At 48.5% G+C, this 21,949-nt stretch overlaps 1 protein-coding gene across 2 annotated transcripts in view; it reads right to left on the bottom strand.

Moving 5' to 3' along the window:
• LOC122938578 (CTD small phosphatase-like protein) overlaps positions 1-21,949 on the bottom strand; it is a 56,867-nt gene that overhangs the window by 20,099 nt on the left and 14,819 nt on the right. For both annotated transcript variants that reach the window (XM_044294174.1, XM_044294176.1), the window contains exon 2: positions 2,920-3,077. In XM_044294174.1, the coding sequence (XP_044150109.1) occupies positions 2,920-3,077 (158 nt within the window). The remainder of the gene's footprint in view (positions 1-2,919; positions 3,078-21,949) is intronic.

Genomic DNA, 21,949 nt, shown 5'->3' with positions numbered 1-21,949 from the left:
TGGAGCACCAGTGGGGGGGGGGGGGGGGCTGGACCCTTTGAGCACTGCTTTGTAACACCCCCTGTGCTCTGCACACTCCCCCCTCCACTTGATTGACAAGGCTAGACATCAGTATGCTGAGGGCAGAGCTGTGTCCTAGCATCTACATATCATATACACTATGTACTATAGCTTCACCACACTGAGATCTGCTCAGAAAGGTAATCTACAGATCACTGCATTATTCACAGGCACAACATGCGATTATAAAGACACCAGAAATAGGTGTTATCTCATAAGCATAGAAAATACATACTTCTCCATGTGGTAATGCTATAGCTTTGTGGTAAGTGTGTTGTTTTGCAAGTAGATATCCCAGGAGAGACTTCCAGACACTAGTCTCAATATAGTCCTTTTATGGTTATTGTAGGATTGTATATTTTTTTTATTATAGCATACACTTCAGTGCTCCAGTCAAAAAAAATGACCAGGAGCCATTGGCTCCTAAACTAAAAAATTTAGGAGCCAAATTACATTTTTTAGTCGCCAAATTTAAAATGCATATCATTTAAAAAAAAAAAGGACTTTGAGAAGATGAGACGCAGGTCACAGTAGTGAGCCAGCACCACATATAGGAGAAAACCACATAGCTCTCACATCCAGGGACATCTTCTGGGGGACAAGGTGACTAAAAATGGCGAATTGCGTGGTTTACAGTTTTTTTATTTTTTTCTGTTACGGCCTTCACCGAGCGGAAATATTTTTTTATATTTTAATAGCTCACACTTTTTGGGACGTGGCGATATGTAATATGTTTATTCTTTATTGTTTGTAAATTTTATATGTAAAACTGGGAAGGGGGCCATTTAAACTTTTAGTATTTTGGTTTTTTTTTTTAACTTTTTATTTAATAACCATTTCTTCCCTTAGGGACTAGACCCTGGATCTTTTCATCCCTTATGCTATTCACCCTGATAGAGATCTATCAGGGTGAATAGGATCTCGCACTCTCCCTGCTGCCCTGTGCATAGTACACACAGCAGCAGGGAGCTGAACATGGCAGCCAGGGCTTCAGTAGCGTCCTGGCTGCCATGGTAATGATCTGAGCCCCAGCAGTGTAATCTGCCACTGCCACCAATGGAGGGGATGGGACCCTGTGGCCACCATATAACAATGGGGACGACGACGACTTATGGCCAGCGATAATGGGGGGGGGGGGGGGGGGGGGGTGAGGCTTTGGGAGGGAGCACTGCATCAGCAATTAATGTAATTAAAGAGGACCTTTCGTGGGTCCAAAGAATATGAGCTTAGTAGTAGGCTGAATAGAGCGGCGCCCAGGGATCTAAGTGCACTTACTATTAGTCCTGGGCGCCGCTCCGTTCGCCCGCTGTGGCCCCGGGTATTTTCAACATGCAGAGCAAGGAGGAGGAGACGCCAGTGTCTCTCAGTCTCCATGACAGCAGCGCTGACCAATCACAGCGCAGAGCTTAGAGCCAGGGAGAAAAAAAACTCCCTGCCTCTGAGCGCTGCGCTGTGATTGGTCAGCGCTGCTGTCAGGGAGAAGTAGAGACACTGGCGTCTCCTCCTCCTTGCTCTGCATGTTGAAAATACCCGGGGCCACAGCGGGCGAACTGAGCGGCGCCCAGGACTAATAGTAAGTGCACTTAGATCCCTGGGCGCCGCTCTATGCAGCCTACTACTAAGCTCATATTCTTTGGACCCACGAAAGGTCCTCTTTAACTCCTGTATACAATTGTCTGCAGCGGTATCACAGACCCGGCACCCGGCCTCAATAACAGGGCATGCGATGTGGCACCTGAGCGGTTAATTGCCGCGTCATGCCCTGTTATTGAGGCCGGGTGCCGGGAATGTTTTACATTCATTGGTGGCGCAGTGGCGACAGCTCCTCCCTGCTATCTCCCCATTGGTGGTAGTGGCGGCCGCGTCACAGTGGAGAGGGAGGGACTCCTTCCTTCTCCACTCACTGTGCTACTGAAGAGAACTTGGGCTGCGCAGGATCGCGGCGGTACAGTCGCAAATGGCGACAAGACTAAAAAGTCTAGTCGCCATCTGCAAATTTTAAGGCGTATTGGCGACCGTTTTGGTCGCCATCTGGAGCCCTGCACTTTTATTAGGTTAAATGAGAGAGAAAAAAAATGAGAAAAACAAGTTTATGTTAGTCTCTCCCAGGATTCAAGCCTGGGCTCTCTACATGGAAAACCATACACTTACCACTATACTATAGCATTACCACATAGAAAAGTATGCATTTTCTATGCTTATAAGCTAATACATATTTCTGGTGTCAATTTATAATCATATGTTGTGCCCATGAATAAAGCAGTGATCTGTAGATTACCTTTCTGAGCAGATCTCAGTGTGGTGAAGCTATAGTACATAGTGTATATGATGATATGTAGATTACCTTTCTGAGCAGATCTCAATGTGGTGAAGCTATAGTACATAGTGTATATGATGATATGTAGATGCTAGGACACAGCTCTGTCCTCAGCATGTCTAGGGGAAGGGGGAGTGTGCAGAGCACAGGGGGTGTTACAAATAGTGCTAGAAGGATTCAGCTTAGCCCCCTGGTGCTCTAACTTCTCATTTGCATACGAATGACACGCTGATTTATCTGCAGCTGATTAGCATACAGACAAAAGAAAGGTATAGTTTTAAATCAGTGTGAAGAGCCCTACCAGGCAGTAGGTCTGGTTCAATAGGGTTCATCCCGGTGACAGAGCCGCTTTAAATGTATCAAGTCCAGAGCTGCAGATGTTTTCAGTCCCCAGATGTCAGCAAGGTTACCATACACTGACTTCAAGCAGAGATCCTGAAAACGGTGAGGAAGTCAAAACACAACGTCTAATAGGAAGTCTGCAAAAACGTAAATTCATCCGTAGTGTGATAAAAGCTTTATTTCCATCGGGAAGCCCTTACCTTCTGAATGCCGCCATTTTCTTCCACCTGTGGGGGCAGGGGGCTGCTGTTGTTATTGGAGGAGGGCGGCTCGACGCTGTAGCTCCGAAAACAGCAGAATAAGGAGCTGAAGATGCTTCTGTTGCGCTGCTTCTTCAGGCTGATATTGCATTGCGAAACTGGAGAAGAGAAGACAACGATGTTAGACAACGGACAGCGGTATATAAATATATACACATACATACACGGGACAAAAATATAAACTACACTTTCGGTTTTGCTCCCATTTTGCATTAACTGAACTCAAAGATCTGAAACATTTTCTACAGACAGACACAAAAGACCCATTGCTCACAAATATTGCTCACAAATCTGTGTTCGTGTGTTCCAGCGGTCGCGTTCCCATTTATTGGATAACTCACTGAATTCATGTAAAACGGCAGGAGACAGTATGGCTGCCGGATGTTTACAGCCCTTTCTGATGTAGGACTACAAGTTCCAGAAGACTACAGGTCTATGTATATAGTCTGCATCACACAGCACTGCCATGGAAGCAACGGGCGCTCTATACAGCACATACATGTAAAGAACACATAAAAGCTCATATGTTACGTCTGACTATTCCAGTGTTCACCAGTAGGTGGTGCTGTTGTCACCTGTACATAGCAGAGTAGTCTGGGTACAGACCATACATGTAAAGAACACTTAACAGCTTACGTGTCAAATGTGACTGTTCCAGTGTTGGCCACTAGGTGGTGCTGTTACCTCCACATTAGGGGAGCAGTCTGGGTGCAGAGCTTACATGTAAAGAACACACACTACTCACAAAAAGTTAGGGATATTTGGCTTGTGGGTGAAATTTCAGAATATACCTAAAATGCCCTCTAACTTTACAGGTGAACTTAATGTGACCTTCTCTAACCTTCTGAAGGCACATGTCCAGCTGTTCAATGTTTCAGTAGTTTTTGCACAACTTGCTGTTCTCTACCAAGGAGTTAACAGCAAAATTCGCAACAGTCCTCCTCATCATGCTGTTCACATCCTGACATCATGAGACCAAGACGACACCTAACAATTGATGAACAGTACCTCGCCATTGTGAGGCTTCAAGCAGGAAGTTCTCAGACGGAAGTGTCCCCTGAGCTTAGAATGTCACCGAGTGTCATCAGCAGGTTGTATCACAGAGACTGGGAGGCAGAGAAGTGGACGTCCTTTGGCCACATCCCACGCTGATGACCGCTTCATTGTGAACAATGCCATGCAGAAACGGATGATGAAGCCACACAACTCCAGGCACATTGAAGGGAGGTGAGAAGCACCAAGTGTCAGGTCAGACCATTGGAAACCGTTTACATCAGCGCGGTCTGCGTGCTAGATGACCTGACCACACCACCAGGCACCGGGGTCATTGAGCATCTACACTGGACGAAGGACCAGGGGGCCTCAGTGGTGTTCACTGATGAAAGTTGATTGACGCTGAGCAGAAATGATGGCCACCAATGATGTTGGAGATGTCAAGGAGAGCGCTATGCATTAGGTGGTGGTGTTACAGTGCAGGTAGGTGTGTCTAGTCCATGCAGAACTGCCCTACACTGTGTGAATGGTCCAGTGACAAGCCCATACTACTTGCAGAACATCATGAATCCAGTCATTGTGCTTCTGCAGGAACATCACAGGCCTGATGTCATCTTCATGGAGGACAATGCACCGGCTCATCGAGGTCACATCATTAGGGAACGGCTGCTGGAGACCGGGGGACCTCAGATGGAGTGGCCTCCACTTTCTCCAGACCTCAATCCCATTAAAAACCTATGGGATGAGCCGAGTCACCGCATAGAGGCTCGTAACTCTGTACCTCAATAACCTGAGGGCCGCCCTTCAAGAAGAGTGGGGTGCCATGCCTCAGCAGACAATAAGTCGACTTGTGAACAGCAGGAGACGTCGTTGTCCAGCTGGAATTGATGCTGAGGACCACATGACAAGTTACTGAGACACTGACATTTTGTGGGGGTATACCCAGCACCGGTGTCGGCTTTTGTCTCAATAAAACTGTCTGAGATGAGGAAATCACCATCGCTGCTTCTACTGAAATGCCCGACTTTCATGATCCAATATCACTGGAGCCGGAATTTTTAACATTTTCCAAAAATTTCACCGGAAATCCGAATATCCCTAGGTTTTTGTGAGTGGTGTATAATGGCTAGTGTTTCAGGTGTGACTATTCCAACGTTATCCAGTAGGTGGCGCTGTCGTCATCTGATATTAGGGGTTGTAGTCCGTTCACATATAAAGCCTAATTGCAGATAATTATCCGGAGTGATGTCTCAATTTATATTTCCAGCTGGATTCAAACAAAGAAGTAAAACGGAAGCAGGAAGGAAAGCGCGTGGCGAGTCCTGCCTGCCGGGGTCACAGGGGCCCCGCACTGGGAGGTTATCTGCTGCCGCACCACTGGCTATGGGAATTTATCCTGTAGACCAGCGGTCTCTCAAAACTGCACGCTGGGGGTTGTAGCTACGCGACAGCTGCCACTTTATTCTTCAAACATGATCAGACTACAACTCCCAGCAAGTCCTGATTATTAAACTGGGAAACACTACCTATTACAGACTACCACTCTCAGTGCCTGCAGTTCTCTTAATAAGGAGCAGTGCTGAGCAGAGGGTCCCATTGGTCGGACCCCCCAATATGTGAAGAAAAGTAGTTTAACCATTAGCTTTCTATTAGGTCCCTTTCACACGAGCGTGATTTCCGCGCGGGTGCAGTGCGTGACGTGAACGCATAGCACCCGCACTGAATCCTGACCCATTCATTTCAATGGGGCTGTGTACATGAGCGTTTTTTTTCACGCATCACTTCTGCAATGCTTTGAAATCGCAGCATGTTCTATATTCTGCGTTTGTAACGCAGGACAGGCCCCATAGAAGTGAATGGGGCTGCGTGAAAAACGCATTGCATCCGCAAGCAAGTGCGGGTGCGATGCGTTTTTCACTGATGGTTGCTAGGAGACGTTGTTTGTAAACAGTTTTTTATCACGCGCGTGAAAAACGCATCAAAACGCATTGCACCCGCGCGGAAAAAACTGAACAACTAAACGCAATCGCAGACAAAACTGACTTGTTTTAGTGCCAAAATCGCAGCATTTTCACTGAACGCACCCTGAACGCATCCGGATCAAATCCGTCACGCCCGTGTGAAACCAGCCTTAGGTCCCTTTCACACGAGCGAGTTTTCCGCGCGGGTGCAATGCGTGACGTGAACACATAGCACCCGCACTGAATCCTGACCCATTCATTTCAATGGGTCTGTGCACATGAGCGTTGTTTTTCACACATCAGTTCTGCGTTGCGTGAAAATCGCAGCATGTTCTATATTTTGCGTTTTTCACGCAGCCCTGGCCCCATAGAAGTAAATGGGGCTGCGTGAAAAACGCATTGCATCCGCAAGCAAGTGCGGGTGCGATGCGTTTTTCACTGATGGTTGCTAAGAGATGTTGTTTGTAAACATTCAGTTTTTTATCACGCGCGTGAAAAACGCATCAAAACGCATTGCACCCGCGCGGAAAAAACTGAACAACTAAACGCAATCGCAGCCAAAACTGACTGAACTTGCTTGCAAAATAGTGCGAGTTTCACTGAACGCACCCTGAACGCATCCGGACCTAATCTGTCACGCTCGTGTGAAAGGGGCCTTATGCTTTGTGTTTTAATGCATGCCTCACCAGGATCTCTGCTTGCAGTCAGTTAAAGAAAATGCACACCAACTGGCTCAAACCTGCCCCGGCTTCTCCAATGCATCTCACAGCTGAAGGTTTGTTACAACTGCATGAAGTATAGTCCACTGTCTAAGCAAAAAAAACACAGCATCTGCAGAAACCTATCTGCTATCCTGGCAGTTTGTTACAATGTATCAGTGCAGGTACAATGTATCAGTCTGGAGTCCACAGAGGGTCATCTAGACTGGATTAGGGCTGCAGCCATCGACTATTCTATTGATTAATACAACAATTAATCAAGTAATCTAATAACAAGAAACTAATTAAAAGAATGTTTTTCTTTATAGAAACTCATCAGCCCCCCCCCCCCCCCGTGCCATCAGCTTCCTCCCCAGTGCCATCAGCTGCCCCCTCCTAGCCATGTCCCCAGTGCCAGTACTTACCTTTCCTGTAGGGGCGCCGCTCCACACCTCCTCCGCCTTCTTCTCTGCGCGCTGCACTGTAGTCCTGGCGCCACACAGCGCCGGGTCATAGTGTGCACTTACGTGTCAGGGCTGAAAATGCAGCGCGGTGCGGGGCGGCGGGTGACCACAGAGCGGTAAGTAATAGCAAGTGCTTCACTCCCGCTTGTGGTCACATGACACAAACGAATCCTCGTTGCCAAAACATTTGCTGAGTATTCTTGTGTGTCGAATTACTCGATTCAATCGTTTCAGCCCTAGACTGGATACAACTGTAACAGCTGTGAGAAGCATTAGGTGCCTACAAGTTGTCATCCGCTGAATGTGAAAAATAAATAAAGAATGCTTACGTTCACTGACAGCAAGCAGAGATCTTAAAACCGGTGAGGAATTGATACTACGTAGATTACAAAAGTTGCATAGGTTATCTGAGTCTGGGAGACGACACCTATAGGCCCCAGGGAGGGGAGAGGGTGATCACAGCCTAAGGCCTCATGCACACGACCGTATTTTGTTTCCGTGTCCGTTCCGTTTTTTTTGATAGGATGCGGACCCATTAATTTCAATGGGTCCGCAAAAAACGCGGATAGCGCACCGTGTGCTGTCCGCATCAGTACGTCCTATTTTTTTTCTAGTTTGCGGACAAGGATAGGCATTATTACAATAGATCCGCAAAAAAAAAAAAACAGATGCCATACGGAACGTCATCCGTTTTTTATGCGGATCCGCTATTTGCGGACCGCAAAACACATATGGTCATGTGCATGTAGCCTAAGGCCGAATGCACACGTTCCGCGGCTGAGAGTGGTCCGTGGTATGCCGGGCTGGATTCCTGTTCAGAGCAGAAGTGCACGGCGTCATTGGTTGCTATGACGCCGTGCGCTTCATGTCGCCGCTGCTGTACAGTAATACACAACCAATGACGCCGTGCGCTCCTGCTCTGAACAGGAATCCAGCCCGGCATACCACGGAACGTTCTCGGCCTAAATAACATACATTTATATACAGTGAGATTCCGCTAGCCCTTGTGTCAGTCTGTAGCTCTGGAATTCTATTCACGAAGCATGCAGGTCTGGATGAGCAGTCTTGTACATTAAGCTTTATGGCTACACTTAAAAAATCAGCACATATATACAATATAAACATTAGTAGCCCATATGGTGCCACGGATACGCACTCCTAGTAAATGTAAGCGCTATACCTATGGTAATCAATTACAATCCTATAAAATATTACCAGACCGCATATAAAGTATTACAATATCTTCCATTATATACTTTTTTCAAACGCGGGTTTCGGAAGGACCCACAGACGAAGGCTCGCCGAAACGCGCGTCGGGGCTGGCGTCATCCCGGAGGAAACACATTATGGATCTTTTGTATATGTTTTTGGCACTTGCACTTTATATAGTTGATGGAACTCTGTATGAAATACACCTTGGGCCAGATTCATCATTAGCTCAAGTCAGAATAATGGAGTGAAAAAGTCGCAAAACTTGGCGCAATCGCTAAAACTGAGCAAAGATTTGCGACTTTTTTCTGCTCTGCACTATGCTCGCCAGTTTTCTGAAAGTTTTCTTATGTAAATGAATCTCTAGACAGATTTACTATTGGGACTATTTGAAAAGCCGCAAAAAAATGCACAATTTCACTCCAGTGAGGACCATGCTTATCTTATGAGACTTTTTAATAGAACATGCGACTTTTTCGTAAAGACGTGCGACTTTTGTAAAGCTGTTTACTGACGGATAAACTGCTACCGTCAAACCACATTTATTAGTCTTAAAGGGCCGATCATAAATCTGACTTCAGCCATACGTGAAAGTGGAGTGAGCCGTCAGTAATGATGAATCTGGCCCCTTGTGTTTTCCTCTTGTGGATGGACACGGTGCGCACGTACAGCCATGTGACAGCGGCGCCGGACCGTGCGGTCGGGTGGTGCTGCGGGTTTCTAGCAGATTCACATTTATGTCCAGATCCTACGAGCGCGTCACAACCGTGAAGCAAAGACCCCAATGCCCCATCTGGGGCCCTGCCAAGAACTTCAGCGATGGAATGGCGGGGAGAGGAAATGGTGATGAGCGCGCGGCATTCCTCCCCGTCCCCAGGGCCCGGCCGACAAACAGATCTTTCATCTACAGAGGAGCCGGAAGAATGTGCGCAACCTCCCCGCACCCCAGCCAAACCGAAATGTCTGCAGCCAGAGGATGGCGCTACCCTCCAAACCTAAAGGGCCTGACGCTGCACCCCCCTTCCAAACCTAAAGGGACTGGCGCTGCACCCCCCTTCCAAACCTAAAGGGACTGGCGCTGCACCCCCCTTCCAAACCTAAAAGCGCCTGACGCTGCACCCCCCCCTTCCAAACCTAAAGGGCCAGGCGCAGCACCCCCCCACCCCCCCCAAACCTAAAGGGACAGGCGAAGCACCCCCCCCCCAAACCTAAAGGGACTGGCGCTGCACCCCCCTTCCAAACCTAAAGGGACTGGCGCTGCACCCCCCTTCCAAACCTAAAAGCGCCTGATGCTGCACCCCCCCCCTTCCAAACCTAAAGGGCCAGGCGCAGCACCCCCCCCCCAAACCTAAAGGGACAGGCGAAGCACCCCCCCCCCCAAACCTAAAGGGACAGGCGCAGCACCCCCCCCCAAACCTAAAGGGACAGGCGCAGCACCCCCCCCCCCCAAACCTAAAGGGACAGGCGCAGCACCCCCCCCCCCAAACCTAAAGGGACAGGCGCAGCACCCCCCCCCCCCAAACCTAAAGGGACAGGCGCAGCACCCCCCCCCCCCAAACCTAAAGGGACAGGCGCAGCACCCCCCCCCCAAACCTAAAGGGACAGGCGCAGCACCCCCCCCCCCAAACCTAAAGGGACAGGCGCAGCACCCCCCCCCCCAAACCTAAAGGGACAGGCGCAGCACCCCCCCCCCCAAACCTAAAGGGACAGGCGCAGCACCCCCCCCCCCAAACCTAAAGGGACAGGCGCAGCACCCCCCCCCCCCCCAATTGTAAGGGAATGGCACTGCCCCCTCAAGTGTAAGGGACTTTCAGCACCCTGAAATTATACAGGGCTTGGATACAAGCAGCTGAGCAGACAATGTCACACAATAAGATTAAATCCCCCCCCCCCCCCCCCATCTCAGACATCCTGCAGTGTTACTTTCCTCTCCTTCTCCAGGTCATAAGAGAATATAACACCCATCATCTTAAAGGCCGGATTCTTGGCCCAGCTCGCTGATGATGATGGCGAGTGCTCCAAATGTCTATTTAAAACTAATCCACCGGATCCAGGCCGCCCGCCAACTACCGGTCACATCCACCCACGCCGGGCCAGCGAGGGCGCAGCACATCGCTCCTGCAGAACACATCCAGGAGAGGCTAGAAGATCACCGATTGTGTGGCATTTCCCCACAACTTCTAAGATCTCAGCTTGCTGTCAGTGAACTGGAAGAGGTCCAGAGGGCTAGCTGTAATCTAGCCAATCCTTGCACTGCTTCTCCACCTGGAGGCCTGTGATAGAAGACTATGGCCTCTTTCACACGAGCGTGACGGATTAGCTCCGGATGCGTTCAGTGAAATTCGCACCATTTTGCAAGCAAGTTCAGTCAGTTTTGTCTGCGATTGCGTTCAGTTGTTCCGTTTTTTACGCACGGGTGTAATGCGTTTTGATGCGCGTGATAAAAAAAACTGAAGGTTTACAAACAACATCTCTTAGCAACCATCAGTGAAAAACGCATCGCACCAGCACTTGCTTGCGGATGCAATGCGTTTTTCACGCAGCCCCAATCACTGCGTGAAAAACGCAGAATATAGAACATGCTGCGATTTTCACGCAACGCAGAACTGATGCGTAAAAAAACAACGCTCATGTACACAGACCCATTGAAATGAATGGGTCAGGATTCAGTGCGGGTGCTATGCGTTCATGTCACGCACTGCACCCGCGCAAAAAACTCGTGTGAAAAGGGGGCCTATAAGCGGTGGTGATCTCCGACCTGCCGAAGGCAGTCATGGCATGCTGGGAGTTGTGGTTTTGGAACAGCTGGAGAGCCACAGGTTGAAGAACACGGCTACAAGGTAACCTTGTATAAATGTGTACTACCCCTTTAAATACAGAAGGATTGTAACATCAAGGTTGCAACAAAGTATCTGACGTCATCCTCGCTGACACCGGGGACAGATTTATTCTTCATCGTAGCCTCTTGCGCCATACAAGAGCGCTAAATCTGCCAAGGAAGCCATCGCGGGGACACGGAGACCTGAACGCCGGCCAAACACGGTTTATGGGTTTTCCCACAAGCGATCTCAGGATCCGCCAAATGCACCAAAGTCTCCTCTAACAGAGTAACAAGATACGTCCTGCGGACTACTCTCAACAATGTGACAGCCACAGAGCGGCAACCGAGGAGCATTTAAAGGGCCAGTAATCTTAGGCTGCTTTCACACTAGCGTTCGGGTTTCCGTTCGTGAGCTCCGTTTGAAGGAGCTCACGAGCGGACCCGAACGCAGCCGTCCAGCCCTGATGCAGTCTGAATGGAGGCGGATCCGCTCAGACTGCATCAGTCTGGCGGCGTTCAGCCTCCGCTCCGCTCGCCTCCGCACGGACAGGCGGACAGCTGAACGCTGCTTGCAGCGTTCGGGTGTCCGCCTGGCCGTGCGGAGGCGTGCGGATCCGTCCAGACTTACAATGTAAGTCAATGGGGACGGATCCGTTTGAAGATGCCACAATGTGGCTCAATCTTCAAGCGGATCCGTCCCCCATTGACTTTACATTGAAAGTCTGGACGGATCCGTCCCAGGGTATTTTCACACTTAGCTTTTTTTAGCTAATATAATGCAGACGGATCCGTTCTGAACGGAGCCTCCGTCTGCATTATTATGGGCGGATCCGTTCAGAACGGATCCGCCCGAACGCTAGTGTGAAAGTAGCCTCAAAGGGGTTCTCCGGGAAACAAGAAAATACTCAAATATTACTTTATTCTAAATATATTCCCAAATACCTTTTATTGGTTACAATGGCTCGTTTGTCGAGCAATCAATAGGAGAAATAAAATGGCCGCCGTCCTATTTGTACACACAGAACCTGTCCTAATCACACAGCAGGACAAGTTACTTCACAACACTGAGCTAAAGAGCTGCCTCATCCTCCTCTCTGCTTGTCAGGGATTATGATCCCGAAAAGAGATGATAAGATCTTCAGCTGAATCTCTGTAGGAATGGAGATCATGAGGAGACATGAAGTACAGAGAGGAGGGTGAGGTGTGGTAATGAGCAGCAGCTCTTGTCTTTATTACCACAGTCTGTCCTATCCATCCTCTCTGTACTTCATGTCTCCTCATGAACTTCATTCCTACAGATATTCAGCTGGAGATCTTATCTCTTTTCAGGATCATAATCCCTGACAAGCAGAGCGGAGAGGAGGCTGAGGCGGCTCTGAAGTAACTTGTCCTCCTGTGTGATTAGGGCAGGTTTTGTTTGGACTAACAGGATGGCAGCCATTTCATTTCTCCTAATGATTGCTCCACAGACAATACGAGCCATTATAACTAATGAAAAGGTATTTGGGAATATATTTATAATAAAGTAACATTTAAGTATTTTCATTTTCTTAATTCCCGGAGAACCCCTTTAGGTGCCTCGGCTTCTCAGAGGAGCGACTCAGCCTCTGGAGGTGCTCAGCACTGGAGATGTGATCAGCCTTCAGTATGTGGATTGTTCCACAGCAACTAAAAATCCTCTACCGTTTAGTGCATACAGCTCCTCTGCAGACCCATGCGTCTTTGTGTCTGCAGACTACCAACAAACCCCTGCAGATTGTCAGGTAGCCAGCAGGATCGGAGTGCACAGAGTCTGCGAACAGAGACGATAAAAACACCCATTAAAAACGGATGAATTTCATACGTAAAAAAAAAATATAAATAAAATCCCAACCCCTGCAGTATATGTAATCCCCCCAGTATAGATAACGGCCCCCTTTGCGCCCCCCAGTATAGATAACGGCCCCCTTTGCGCCCCCCCAGTATAGATAACGGCCCCCTTTGCGCCCCCCCAGTATAGATAACGGCCCCCTTTGCGCCCCCCCAGTATAGATAACGGCCCCCTTTGCGCCCCCCCAGTATAGATAACGGCCCCCTTTGCGCCCCCCCAGTATAGATAACGGCCCCCTTTGCGCCCCCCCCCCAGTATAGATAACGGCCCCCTTTGCGCCCCCCCCCAGTATAGATAACGGCCCCCTTTGCGCCCCCCCCCCAGTATAGATAACGGCCCCCTTTGCGCCCCCCCCCAGTATAGATAACGGCCCCCTTTGCGCCCCCCCCCCCAGTATAGATAACGGCCCCCTTTGCGCCCCCCCCCCAGTATAGATAACGGCCCCCTTTGCGCCCCCCCCCCCAGTATAGATAACGGCCCCCTTTGCGCCCCCCCCCCAGTATAGATAACGGCCCCCTTTGCGCCCCCCCCAGTATAGATAACGCCCCCTTGCGCCCCCCCAGTATAGATAACGGCCCCCTTTGCGCCCCCCCAGTATAGATAACGGCCCCCTTTGCGCCCCCCCCCCAGTATAGATAACGGCCCCCTTTGCGCCCCCCCCCCAGTATAGATAACGGCCCCCTTTGCGCCCCCCCCCCAGTATAGATAACGGCCCCCTTTGCGCCCCCCCCAGTATAGATAACGGCCCCCTTTGCGCCCCCCCCCAGTATAGATAACGGCCCCCTTTGCGCCCCCCCAGTATAGATAACGGCCCCCTTTGCGCCCCCCCAGTATAGATAACGGCCCCCTTTGCGCCCCCCCAGTATAGATAACGGCCCCCTTTGCGCCCCCCCAGTATAGATAACGGCCCCCTTTGCGCCCCCCCAGTATAGATAACGGCCCCCTTTGCGCCCCCCCAGTATAGATAACGGCCCCCTTTGCGCCCCCCCAGTATAGATAACGGCCCCCTTTGCGCCCCCCCAGTATAGATAACGGCCCCCTTTGCGCCCCCCAGTATAGATAACGGCCCCCTTTGCGCCCCCCCAGTATAGATAACGGCCCCCTTTGCGCCCCCCCAGTATAGATAACGGCCCCCTTTGTGCTCTCCAGTATAGATAACCGCTTCCTTTGCGCCCCCCAGTATAGATAACCGCTTCCTTTGCGCCCCCCAGTATAGATAACCGCTTCCTTTGCGCCCCCCAGTATAGATAACCGCTTCCTTTGCGCCCCCCAGTATAGATAACCGCTTCCTTTGCGCCCCCCAGTATAGATAATTGCCCCCTTTGTGCCCCCAATATAGATAACCGCTTCCTTTTTGCTCATTATGGATAATGGCCCCCATAGTGCCCTCCTATATAAATAACGGCCCCCATAGTGACCCCACCCCAGTGTAGATAATGGCCTCCACATTGCCCCCCTGCAGTATAGATGGGCCCATAGTGTCCCCCTCCCAGAATTATAAAATGCCCCCTTAAAGGGGTTGTCCGAATGACAAAAAATAAATAAAATATAAATAAATATAGCACTGTATCTGATGGGCAGCAATATATAGCTAAGGCTACTTTCACACTCGCGTTTTGGCTTTCCGTTTATGAGATCCGTTCAGGGCTCTCACAAGTGGTCCAAAACGGATCAGTTTTTGCCCAAATGCATTCTGAATGCAAAAGGATCCACTCAGAATGCACCAGTCTGCCTCCGATCCGTCTCCATTCCACCTGCAGCGTTTTGCTGTCCGCTTGACGAAACTGAGCCAAACGGATCCGTTCTGACACACAATTTAAGTCAATAGGGACGGATCCGTTTTCTCTGACATAACAGAAAACGGATCTGTCCTCCATTGACTTTCAGTGGAGTTGATGACGGATCCGTCTTGGCAATGTGAAAGATAATACAACCGGATCCGGTCATGACGGATGCAGACGGTTGTATTATTGTAACGGATCCGTTTGCCCTGAGTGACATGTCTGCCTGCTGGGAGACTCAGCAGCATGTTGTATGTGTAGGACTACAAGTCCCAGCTGTACAATGACATTGCTGATACACGGGATCTTCTCCCTACCTGTTCTTGTGCAATGCTCTGCAGAATTCCTCTAGTCTGTCAGCTCCTGTGCCCAGCATTTGTCTCCTCACTGCCTGCAGCTACTCAGTAAAGCCTTCAGCCCTGAGTCTGTGCTGCTGAAGGGGTTAAAGTTTTTCCTGAAGAATCCAGGGAGAGAGCAGACGGCAGTGAAGGGGGGCGTGGCCAGTACAGTCTGTGCACAGACACATATCTGCTCTCTCAGGCTTGTCCACCAATCATCATCATCATCAGAGCAGGGACAGAAGCTGACCTCACAAGTCATGTGTTGATTAGTTAGAAACATACAAAGAACAAAAAATAACTAAAAATAACTCGGACAATTCTTTCAAGCCTCTAGCCAATGAGGCACACACACACACACACACACAAAAAATAATAATCGTATTCACTTTAACACGCAGGAACCCTCGCTGCTCACTGGATGCAGCAGGACCTGATGCTCCCAGAATGATCATGTGATGTCATCACACTGGGATCGCAGGTCCTGCCTGAATCCAGTGAGGAGTGAGGGTTCGAGGAGCGGGTGTCCCCATGCATTCAAGAAGATGGGGGCGAGCATTTTCTTTAATTGTAACCCATGATAGGCCCTTGTAACGTAGATTACTTCAACAGGCAGACTCCTGTCCGTACAACCATTGATTTCAATGGAGACCGTCTGGCCGTGAAAAGGGACAAAAAACAGGACGTGTCTTATTTATATTGGCCGATATTCACCAAGTAGCTACAAAAACGGCCACGTGACTGTTACGGAATGGTAAACATTTTTGTAATGTTCTTTACTACTAGAAAACAGGGCGTAACGAGTCTTCTTAGGCTAGATCATCTGCGGCTGGGTGATCCGGCCGGCAGTGCCAGCAGAGAATGCCAGGACCCGGGCGGATAAAAACCGCTGCGTGCAACGTTTTTTTGTCTGGCCAATCCTCAGCATATTTGCCGGGTAGTGGCTAGATCTCTGCCGGACCCCATTATAGTCCATGGGGTCCGGTGGACAGGTGGCAGTAGTCATCAATAGGGTGAATGTAGCCTTTAAACTATATTAAGGAAAAGGTTAAACTTCCCTGTCCCCAAACAAGAAGAATAATAATAAACAAAAAAAACAACAGTGACATGCACCCGGCAGTGAAAAGGACATCCGTTAAATGGACACACTCAGTTATTCATGGCCAATCTTCAACCATTCTCGGACCGTCTTTCCATTTTTAACTGCCGTTTTGGACCAGTTTTAAAAGTTAAAAAAACAGATTATTTTTATTTGCTTTAAAAAATAAATATAAAACACCCCTGCAGTGCCTCTGGACATACATTGGCCCCTTACCTTACCACAGTACAAACACTTGCTCCACACTGGAGGCAGCAGGACCCGAGGTTCCCAGTGTGATCACATGACAGTGGGAGTGTCAGGTCCTGCTGCCTTCAGGGTGGAATGACCGTTCCCGAGGGCAGGGTGTTTTATTTACTTTTTAACTTAAAGGTCCCTCATGTACCCGATTAACGGCTGTCAGATGGGTGCACTGCTGTCTAAACGGACATTAAAACGGGTCCATTGGTTTCAATGGGGTTCGTCCGGCTGTGAAAATACGTCCTATTTTTTGATGACCGCTATTATAAATATGACCACGTGAACAGCCCCTTGTGTGAACGCAGCCTTGAGGTTTTTTAATCAAGGCTATTTACAAAGTTGCTTTCTTTTTAAACTTTGTTAATTGGGATAGACTAGACGTGAACATAATCTGTAAATAAAGTTGCAATGAAAAGAAACTGTGCAAAAGTATACACACCCTACATGAGATAAAAAGAGCAGTAATAAAATAAATCTAAGAAATAAAAATGAAAGGAATACTCGGTACTTTCCAGAAACTGCAAGACGACAGAGACTCTTCCAAATTCCTTCCGTTCCCCTCCCTTGTGCTGTTCTGTACAGTGGGACCATGAATCTTCTCTACAGACTACTCTAAGGAGGGGAAGTGTAAGGAACGCTGTGGGGGGAGGGGGCGCTACATCCCTGCGGGTCACTTATGGGGTTGATGTATAAATCCTTCTGTCCTATGCACCATCTAAAAAGTAAAAAATCACCTTCTTGAGTCAGGGGAAGCATCCATTTAGTCGCCCCCTCATTTCCCACCCCCTGCCATCCAGTGCTAGTGTCAGGGAACAGCAGGAACCCTCCAATTCTCTGCCTGCAGGAGACAAGCCACACCCCCTCCAACAAGCCCCGCCTATTTGCTTAAAGCAACAGCAATTTTTTTTAGTGTATAGGTCCGCACAATTTTGGTACCCCAAAAGAAATGTATTTTTGTATTCGGAACGACTATTCTGCTGCAGATCTGCAGGAACCCTCAAAATTTGGTCCCCTTTGGCCCTAAACTTACAGAGTTTCATATTTCCTGGTTCCTTCCACATGGCTGTAAATTCCGAATGTGCCCAGCTTACCACTAGGGGGAGCTCACTGCATACAGATCTCAGTAGTCCATATACAGACACTATCTACTCTACACTTCCCCCTAGTGGCAGCTGCAAGTCGCCAGAACTTCATCATTCACACAAGGCGCAAGACCTGACTGACTCCCCAAAGAGGTTCTGCAGCAGTCTGCCCAAGGCTTCTTATAAATACCCAACCTGCTGCTGCAGACCCTCTGTAATAAATGGAAGGTGATGCTTTTAAACCAGCGCCATAGAGGCTGAGAAGTGAGTTTTGTTTTTGTTTTTTCTTAATACATTGCCCCAGATGCTGCAGAACCTCTTTAAGTCGACTAATCATTCAGCATCTAAAGCCCCATCACCCAGAGCAAGCTGTGGATTTCAGTCATTACCGAAGCCACAGAGCTCCTCGGTATTACCTCATACACACTCGCTTGGGTATTACGGCGCGGCTCCACATCGCGTCTCGTGCTAACCCAGCAAAAAGCCACATTAAATATTAATGTCACTGTCTCTTTAAGACCAAGCGCAATAATCATATCCCTAATGGCCTCGGACAGCACAAAATTGACAAGAATACACACTGTGCTGTATATTCCAGGGAGTGAATGTAAACCTATCCTCCCCCAGGTAATGCCTGTACCAGCGCCGCTCTCCTAAAGCCTGGCCTAGATGGGCTGAGTCAGGCTTTAGCAGAGCAGGCACATATACAGCATGGTGCAGGAAGGGGTTAAAAGAAGGCGATAGTCTCCTCCAAGCCACAATCGGAGCTGCAGCTCAGTCAGCGTTTCTAATGAAGCTGCTCTTTCTCAATGCTCTAGCCCACTACAACTCTACTACAAAGGCGCGTAGCTGGGCAAACATGCCCGGCATGCATGTGGTGGCACTGCCCGCTATACTGAGGGACGCCAGCCTCTTGCCTTGTGGGCTGAACAGCGCAGAGGATGTGGTTTTCTGTGAAGCCCTTTATTACGGCACTGAGCTCTGCCAGGCCTGGCACCGGGCGAATACCTGGCAGGATTAGATCATAATGCGGATTTCCTACGTGACTCATTAAGATGGACCATTATTGATTCTTAAAGCCCCGGGTGTAGGGGATTGCGGTGGCGCACAGACAAGAGGGCTTCTGATATAGAAGTGATGCCAGATACTACAGAGGAGGCCACTATTTATATTTACCCTCAACCTTCCTCGTGGCTACATGACAACACTCAAGTTGTCACCCCACTCTGCACAGACCCTGCAATGTTACATGGCCCTCTTCCCTAGTGGTTTTTCTTTAGAAGTGTCGGTCTTTACTGCCGTTCTGGAATTCTATTCATGAGTCAGGAGACTCGGGAATAATTACTGCCAACCTAGTACTATGGGAGGACCCCAACTTCAAACAATGTTGACATTCTTCTTACACCTGGGTAATATGAGGAGAAGAGAGACTCTGCATAATACTAATCAGTGTGGATGCAGCAGGCACTGCAGCGGAGCCGCACCGACCCCCAGCATGATCTCATAATCCTGCAGATGCCTGCTCCTCTGCACTCAGTCTACAAGAAGTAGGGACGGGAGACTTCAAGGAGGAGCTGGTAATGGACAGGAGGAGTAATGCATCTTACATTTACCTTATGGACTCATCTGGTCTTTCAGACCCTGCCGAATCTCCGTACTGATCCTGGGTTACATCCTGTATTATACTCCAGAGCTGCACTCACTATTCTGCTGGTGGAGTCACTGTGTACATACATTACTTATCCTGTACTGATCCGGAGTTACATCCTGTATTATACTCCAGTCACTGTGTCCATACATTACTAATCCTGTATTATACTCCAGAGCTGCAATCACTATTCTGCTGGTGCAGTCACTGTGTACATACATTACTTATCCTGTACTGATCCTGAGTTACATCCCGTATTATACTCCAGAGCTGCACTCACTATTCTGCTGGTGGAGTCACTTTGTACATACATTACATTACTTATCCTGTACTGATCCTGAGTTACATCCTGTATTATACTCCAGAGCTGCAATCACTATTCTGCTGGGGCAGTCACTGTGTACATACATTACTTATCCTGTACTGATCCAGAGTTACATCCTGTATTATACTCCAGTCACTGTGTCCATACATTACTAATCCTGTATTATACTCCAGAGCTGCAATCACTATTCTGCTGGGGCAGTCACTGTGTACATTACATTACTTATCCTGTACTGATCCTGGGTTACATCCCGTATTATACTCCAGAGCTGCACTCACTATTCTGCTGAGGCAGTCACTGTGTACATACATTACTTATCCTGTACTGATCCCGAGTTACATCCTGTATTATACTCCAGTCACTGTGTCCATTACTAATCCTGTATTATACTCCAGAGCTGCAATCACTATTCTGCTGGTGCAGTCACTGTGTACATAATTTACTTTACTCCAGAGCTGTGCTCACAATGGATACACCTAGTCGGACGGGGGTCCTCATCATGTGACCAGTGTTTTCCCTCTATATGCATTGATAGCTGTTACAATACAGTACAAACGTTTGTGTGAGTTCAGCTCTGAAGAACTTTCAGACAACCACTGGGGATCACACTCAGGACATTGTCACAGAAAGGCACCTGGTCGAGAAATTATTTTTAGGGAATTTTGACCTTTCAGAGACCATCAAAGTGGTGCAGCGGTAAGATAACAAAGTTCAGTGAAGGCGCATTTATTTTAGGCAGAGTCTTTCCTTCCCAGAATCTATTCCAGGACTCCTCCATGCTGACTGCTCCCCCTTGTACTCAGATTGCTTCTTCCTTTACAGAATAAACCGACTGCAGAGTCACAGCTCCGACCTGGAACGCTACGTAATCCCGGACCGTTAAGGAACACAGTCAGGCCATTGAATACAAGCTATTGTTCTTTGATATCAGCCTCTTCAGGCTGAGGACAGGCAGACAATGGCGCCGTGCGGCTCGGTGGGGCAGGGGAAGAGAGCCCCCGAGGCTAAACCCTTTGTGTCTCAGTTCCTCAACCTTGTCAAAATCTCTGCTTGTTGTCAGTGAGTGCTAGCAATCCTGTTTCCATCCAAATGCTGACAACCTATCCGGACCTCATACCTTGCACAGCTGAGGGTTTGTTACAATAGAATGCCGTTTGGACACACAGCAATAGCACAAATCTCTCTCCTGCCCTGATGGTTTGATCCAATGTTTCTATTCACTGACAACAATCAGCCATAAAACTGAGGAAACTCAAGGGCCAGTATCAAGCATCAATGGACACTGGAGAGGTGCCGGATTAGCAGATATTCTGGATTACTACAATCGAGGACATCACATACTGCTCATTGCTGGCTGTTATCACAATAAATATATTTCAAAGTTTTTTTTATTTATTTTTTTCATCTCCTTATCTATATTAATAAAAAAAAAAAATAATCCTCAAATCCTGCAGTTTTCACTTCGACCACTGAGCCTCTTAATAGTCTGGCGCTTCTCAGCAGTCATCTCATTATCATCACAGGCAGGATTACAGTGATAGGTAAGACCTACCCATGACAACACAGGAGCAACCACTTACAATAGGTGATGTCACAGCTCACCTCCTTCCCCTCCCTGCACAATGACCTCTGCCCAGGTCACAGAGCATGCCCACAACACTTTCCCCATAGAAGTCAATGAGCATGCCCGGCCTGCAGGTTCGTGTGGCTGCCATAAGGCTGTTGATAACATCTCAGGCAAGATGGCCGCCCCCTTAATCATGTACAGAAAAGGAATAATTATGACTATCCGGTTCTATTATGTAAAATAAAATCGAGGTGACAGGCTCCCTTTAATAAGGATCGGTCGCCTCTCCTCGCGGGCCTGTTTTAGTAACTACTTGCATTCCCCATGTAATAACAATTCTGGAGCATCTATTCTTATGGTTCTATATTTGTGCCGTTCCTCTATTATTCCCGCTAGCACAAACTGACAACAGTCTGTTTCCAGTTGGGTGTGTGTCCTTGCACGGGCTGACACTGGCAGATACCTCTGATTGGTAACACCCAGCTGGACCTTTATTGTAGACTACTGGCATTTCATTCATAGACCTCTAGCAGGAATAATAGAGGAACAACAAAACAGAGTCATAAGAACAGAAGCTCCAGAACTGTTACTACATGTAGAAGGCAGGTAGTCGCTGGACCAGACATGTCAGGAGAGGCGGCAGCTCCCCTTCAATTGCTCCAGTCTAGGTCGGATTTAAAGGAATTTCACCAAAACTTTTTACTATTCAAATGCTAAAAAGCTTTATTCAATTTATTTATCTCAGTACGTAAACAGCCCAGAGACCAAGGAAAGGGACGACTGAGCGGCTGGAAACCGAATGTCTACATGGGAATAACACGAAGCCGCCGAGCCGGGCACCTGCCACTGACAGTCATCAAAGCCAACGCTAACG

The sequence above is a fragment of the Bufo gargarizans genome, chromosome 5 (assembly GCF_014858855.1).
Source record: "Bufo gargarizans isolate SCDJY-AF-19 chromosome 5, ASM1485885v1, whole genome shotgun sequence".
Classification (NCBI taxonomy): domain Eukaryota; kingdom Metazoa; phylum Chordata; class Amphibia; order Anura; family Bufonidae; genus Bufo; species Bufo gargarizans.
The sequence above is the reverse complement of the archived record's forward strand: the minus strand, read 5'-3'. Positions and strand labels throughout refer to the sequence as shown.